This window comes from Rhododendron vialii, chromosome 6a, assembly GCF_030253575.1.
Source record: "Rhododendron vialii isolate Sample 1 chromosome 6a, ASM3025357v1".
In the NCBI taxonomy this organism is placed as follows: domain Eukaryota; kingdom Viridiplantae; phylum Streptophyta; class Magnoliopsida; order Ericales; family Ericaceae; genus Rhododendron; species Rhododendron vialii.
The window spans coordinates 15,480,461-15,486,451 of record NC_080562.1 but is presented as its reverse complement, the minus strand read 5'-3'; the positions used below and the strand labels follow the sequence as shown (position 1 = coordinate 15,486,451).

General features: G+C 52.4%; 1 protein-coding gene across 1 annotated transcript; it reads right to left on the bottom strand.

The window, feature by feature from the left end:
- Positions 1–1,140: 1,140 nt before the first annotated feature.
- LOC131328438 (uncharacterized) lies at positions 1,141–4,883 on the bottom strand. The gene is made up of 6 exons (XM_058361382.1): positions 4,820–4,883; positions 4,549–4,716; positions 3,918–4,457; positions 3,809–3,871; positions 1,357–1,667; positions 1,141–1,162 (listed from the first exon to the last, which is right to left on the bottom strand). The coding sequence occupies exons 1-6, from the start codon at positions 4,874–4,876 to the stop codon at positions 1,141–1,143; spliced, it is 1,161 nt and encodes a 386-aa protein (XP_058217365.1). The 5' UTR covers positions 4,877–4,883.
- Between the last annotated feature and the right edge of the window lie 1,108 nt (positions 4,884–5,991).

Sequence of the window (5,991 nt, the reverse complement as noted above, 5' to 3'; positions counted from 1 at the left end):
AGGCCGAAGCGATCCGGGCCATACATCATCAAGGCCATCCTATCCGGGGGTGCTGCTAAGCTCATCGACCTCGACGGCAATGAATTCAACACCCTGGTCAACCTGGATCAGCTCAAGCGTTATTTTCCCTGAGAGATGCTCGTTGGGTCGAAAAACCACAAGGGTGGGCGATTCCAAGCAAAAGTTAGAGCAGCCTGCTAGACCGAAAACCTAAGGAGGCGGTTCTAGGCAAAAATAAATAGGCAAAAGTCGAAAGCTCGCTAGACCGAAAACCTGCAAAGGCGGTACTAGGCAAAAGTTAGAGCGTAAAAGGAGAGGTAAAATACCCGAGTGAACCTTGGCCTGAACTACGTTCTGACCTGATTCCCTGAAAAGGGATACGTAGGCAATCTCACCTTGAGATTCGGTCACACTCTATCAAAATTTCGATCCAGGTTCGACATTTTTTTGAGGGGGGGGGGGGGGGGTCGAGCACAAGTCAAAGGCAGCACCGAAGCGAGTCAGAAAGGGGGAAACCTGTTGTCTTTCAACTTTATTGCAAATTACTATTTCTAATACATAAGCTGAGCACAAAAGCCTTAAAAAAAAAAAAAAAAACAGTTGAAGCATGAAAAACAGAACAAAATGCTTATGAAGCCTAACGGCTCGCAGTTTATTCTAAGCATAGCAGAGTGGCCCGGAGTCAGTCAATACTTTCTCTTTCATTCACATCTGCTCTCAGCCACTGTCTGTAGCGCCTCCTCAGCCCTGTTGAAAAATCTGGCATCTCAGCCTGAAGGGCTCTAAGGCCCCAGCGCCGTTGGTAACCACCGAGTGTTTGAGCATTGAAGTTCGGGACACGGAAATCCCCAATGCTGGTGCGGTGGTTCTCTTGAGAGGCGCCCAACTGTCGAAGAACACGGCCGGGAATGTAGAAAGTGAAACTCGATAGCCCAGCAATCACCATCCGGTCGAATCCGTCGGAGGAAATAGCCATATCCGGAAGGTCCAGCCAGGGGCACCTCCAAGCAATCTCATCAGGCTGCATTTGCTGCATGAACGCATACCAGCCTTCTATGTCCATGTCCGGATACCGCATCTCCCTTTGATGGATCCTCTTCGGAAAGAGATTCCAGCCCGATACCGGAGGATGCAAGAGATTCAACTTGTCTGACAGCCACAACTGTATGAGAGGAAAAGACAAGTAAGAGGCTAGATAAAACCTGAGCGAAAAGACAAGTAAGGAGCTAGGAAGCAACCTAAGCCGAGCGTTGAGGTAAAATGAGAACGTGTGAAAAGCCGAAAAAAGGTGAGCTGAGTGAGATTACCTGAAGCAAAAGCGGGCTGCCGCTGAAAACGGCAGACTGGCCCGTATACACCAAATCCAAACCCAAGAGAGTTTCGGCCAGGACCAGAGGGACCACGTTCCTTCGCGCCCCCATCTGTGCAGCAACGCTCACCAGTGAAGGGCTGACCCGCCCGTCGGCCGGCACAAGCAAGTAGGCGGCCAGCAAGCAGATCACCAAGGCAAAGCGGCGACGCGCCTGAGCATCATCACTAGCCAAATCGCCGTCCGGGCTGTACATTTCGATCAACCGCATGATTTTCAATTGGCCGCCCTCCAGGATGGTATTCGCCAAGCCCAGGGAAATATTGAGTGAACTGGCCAGCAATTTGGGCATACTCACCTGGTAGGGCGGAACTACAAGCGTAGGGGACGAGAAGGTCCGAAGGTACGCCTGGAATTCTTCGACAGTCGGGCACATCTCGTCGTCGCCAAAGCGAAAGACATGGACGTCCGGATCCCAGAATCTGAGAGCTGCCTGCAGGAGCGCTGGGCGGAGTGGCACATGCCGAAGAAAGCGGAACGAGGCGAGGCCGTGGTATTGAAAATTGAGCCAGTCAACGCTTAGAAATTGCCCCAACCAGGGCCTAAGTAAAGTCAGGAGGGGGTTATCCATGGCAAATATTGAAGTATACTGGAGGAAAGGGGAAGCAGTGCACCTTGGGAAACCTTTGCAGGGCCTCTGCTTTATAGGCCTTTGCCCTTTGAATTTCTTTCCATTAATGGGGCATCCAAAGCCTCATGCTACACTCCAAATCATGTTCCTGCAAAGGACACTGCCCCCCCTGAGACACCCAGAAACCGTGTGCAAACCGTGTAGGGGTGAAGACAAAGTGGCCCCCGAAAAAGGACAGTTGGTCAGTCAAGTGGATCTGGCACTCAGGACCCTGGCGTACGCCAGTTATTTACTGGCGTGTCCGTGTCGCCACATTACTGGCGTACTGCCCTCAACTTCTGGCGTACGCCAGTCGGCTTCACCAGAAACCAGTCTTGAGCAGCTACTGCCTCCGTGTGGTCGTTTTCAATTCCGGGGCTGGCTTTGGCTATTTGTTGGGTCCTACAAGTCACAAATAACATTTAAGACTATGGCCAAGCATCGGATTCCAAAAGCCACGCCCGATGAAGATTTTGGACCCTCGGTGGCCCGTGTCGAGACAAAATCAAGGATACGGATGGTCAAAACTCGTTTCCGGGGCTCTTGCCAAGTTTTGTCATACCACACAAGTTGCGTAGGACTTATGTGACTGTGTGGGGGTGTCGGTTTCAGTCCGGGACTATATCGAGTCATCTTTGGCGTCTTATGCCCGTTTTTTATGGCATTTTTAGCATTTTTTGGTATTTCCCCTTGCACCGGGACTTTTCTATTCGGTTTTGATGGCTCGTACAGGTCATTGTGCATCTATGTCACCTTTCAAAAGGGTCAGTTCCCTTCCCCGGGGAGAATCTTAGAGTTTGGCCTACCGGCGCCGAAAACTCCCGTATCCCCCGCGTGTCTGGGATACGTATGGTATCCTAGGACGTTTCTGTCCATCTTTTCTTCGAGCTAAGTCAATTATGTGCGTAGTCAAGTGTCTGTGGTCGACTCAAAGTATTCATCAATGCATGTTAGATATTAGCGGATGTTTTGTTCTTTTCCTTTACCAAGTCTCACCAAAGTAATGGGAAAGCAGTAAAACAGAAAATGCATCTATTATATACTACTGTGTCAAAGCTACTGGTGGAAATGTATCAGGTATCAAACGACACAACGGCCCGGGCAGAGCTAAATGTATCAGGGCACACTCGCCCGCAAAATCAAGAGGCACGCAGGCCCCGTCCAAAACATCGAGTATCAAAGTATCTATCCAAAAGTGGCAAGTACCGGCAAAATAGACTGAGGCTCGGTGATAGCCCTTAGTCATCAAAAAGGTCTTCCTCGTCGTCCTCGTCCTCGCTGTCCTCCACCTCCCTAGGGTCTATCCGGAACCTCGGATCGCTCGCTGAGTCAGAGCCGCTGCTGAGGGACGTCCCCTCTTCCTCTTCTTCCTCTGCCTCTTCTTCTTCTCTCCTTTTCTTCTGCGAGGGTCCCTCGGCAGGCTTCTTCTCTGCAGGCCTCTTCCTCAGCTCCCGGCGGAACTGGAGCTCCTCGCCGGCCGAAGTGATTTGCACTCTCTGTTCCACCCTTGCCACTGGCCGGGAGGAGCTCGAAGCTGCCTTCTTTGCTGGGGGAGGCCGCACGCTCTTTCTCCTAGGAGCCGCCCTAGCGTGTCCCTGCATAGTCATTCAATTCAGTTAACATACATTGTGCATATTGTATATATTGAAATGCTGAGTGCAGGAAATGTCAAAAGCAATCCCGATCAAAAGTAAAAGGAACAGTTATACCTGAGGCTGCTCAACGGGAGCTGGAACTGGTCGTGGGTACTCCAATTGCAAAGAGGCGCCGCCGGCTATCCTGTGGAACTCCTTCTCCATGGCCTTCATCAGGCGAGCTGCCTCCCGTACCCATTCTATCGGGGCCTGTGACATATTTCGGGACAGAATCAGAATGCAAGCAAAGTGTACATACTGAAAACAAATACGGGAACTACAAAAGGGTAAAGGAATGTCTTACCGGCCCTGTGATCTCTGCTGGGTCTGTCCTGGCGGGCTCGAACCGAACTATAGCCTCCTCTCCTGCCGTGTCCCGCACAGCTAGGGTCCAAGAAAGCCGAGGCAGCCCAGTCGCTGTGGCATAGTCGCTCCTCTCTCTCGGGCGGGATGCCCTGCTCTCCCGGCTCCGCCTCTCCTCACCAGCCTCAAGCGCCTCACTCTGCACGGCGACATGCTCCAGCACGCCGAGCGGCCTCGCCAGGTGCTGCCTCCGGTATACGGCGTAGTCACGCTCAGGCCTCAGAAAAGCAGCCAGCCCGGTCGGAACAGAGAAGCGCCTCAGCTCAGCCAGGGTATACTTGTCCGTGTGGGAAGCGTGAGGAGGAAGTGGCCCCGGCACCTGAAAGTCAAGAGCGCCTAGTGACTGCCGTGTCACCCGGTCACCCAGGTACCACCGCCACCCGAAGGCCGACTCCAAAAGCACCCGGCTCGCAGTCACCACCCTGCTCTCCGCCAAGTACGCAGGCTCAGGCTCAGCGCCGCTCCAAGGGTTCCAATCCACCTGCAAGGCAATGGCACAGTTTGTAAGGTATCAGCGACAGCATTAAAGCAATTCTACGGGTATAATGATCAAATTCGACATAATTGCATACCTGAGTGCCAGACAGCTCGTCGAGGTAGGTCCGGAAAGCTAGGAGGCTCCCTCTGGACTTCTTTTTCCCGCTGTACATAGGACCCCAAATCATGGCACGGGGGAGCATCCTCAGGTTCGGGCACTTGTTCTCCGGAGGGTACATCTTCAGCACCTCATAAGCCCATAGCTGCAAATGGTAAAGACAACCAAGGCGTCAGTTCATATGCAAATCAAAGTACAAATGCAATAAAGGGAAAAGCGGTAAGTAAATGATAGTCTTTGTTTCTTACCTCCCACACCCTCCAGTAGCCGGCAGTCGCCTTCTTCCCGCGAGAGAACGCCCCCATAAAGCCATAGCAGGTGCCCAGGGCAGCTCCTCCCCAGTCAAACCTCGAAGCTGCGCCTAAGTCATGGAGGGCCGGTAAGTAGGACAGGTGCACTGTGGATCGCTTGTTCGGGTACAGGGTAGCCCCGAACAAGTACAACAGGTAGGCCCTCGCCATCTGCTCCGCCTCCAACTCTGACTCCGGCTCCCTCCCGTGCAAATACCGCTTGAACTGGTCATAATGGACGGTCTCCGCCTCGCCCGCCGGCGCCTGCCCTAGAAACCACGTCAGAGCCGCCAGATCCCTGTAAATCTCTGAGTCAAATGAGATAGGCTCTCCACCTACCCTCAAGCCCGTGAGCGCTGCGAAGTCGGACGGGGTCACAGTCATTTCCCCAATCGGTAAGTGGAAGGTATTTGAGGAATCCCACCACCTCTCGGCCAGCGCTGTCAGCAGAGCGTGATCGCTTTTCACGGCCGTCAACGTGAGGATAAACGGCCGGAACCCTGCAGCGTCAACCAAGGCCCTGACACGCTCGGGCAAGCTCCTGTACAGCTCAAGCGAACTCGCCGGACCTCCGTGGCCCCGGGTGCTGGCCGCCCCCCTCTGCACAACAAAGACAGACAGACAGCAGAAAGAACTTCATCAATAAATTGCACTCCAAACAGTTAGTCGAATTCAGAATATCAAAGAGTAACTCTACAAGTCGAAAACAGGTATCATAAAGGTCGAACAAAAGCTACTAGGCACTTGTATTCTCCTATCCAGCTCTGCTATCAGTCGAATCAATTCAAGGGTGTTTTTTTTTTTTTGGTCGAGTTCCGAGCCACTGGGCCTCTCTTTTCTCAAGGTACATCTCTCAGTCGATTACACGAGTTTTCGGTATGGCAATATGGTCGAATCAAGCTATTGGGCACGCCATCCGGGCGTCCGTCATGTCATGGCAATCTACTTAGTCGAAGTCAAGTTCAAGGGATAGCCTTATTGATCGAAGCCACTTATGGTCGATTCTAGTTTAGCGCTAACCGTCCCTCAAAGTTATGGGGCATCCTGCAAGTCGATTCAACTACTTCGATTGTTCTACCATTCAAGTCGAGTTTCTGCGTCGAGGCATATTATTCAAGGTTCCATTTTCT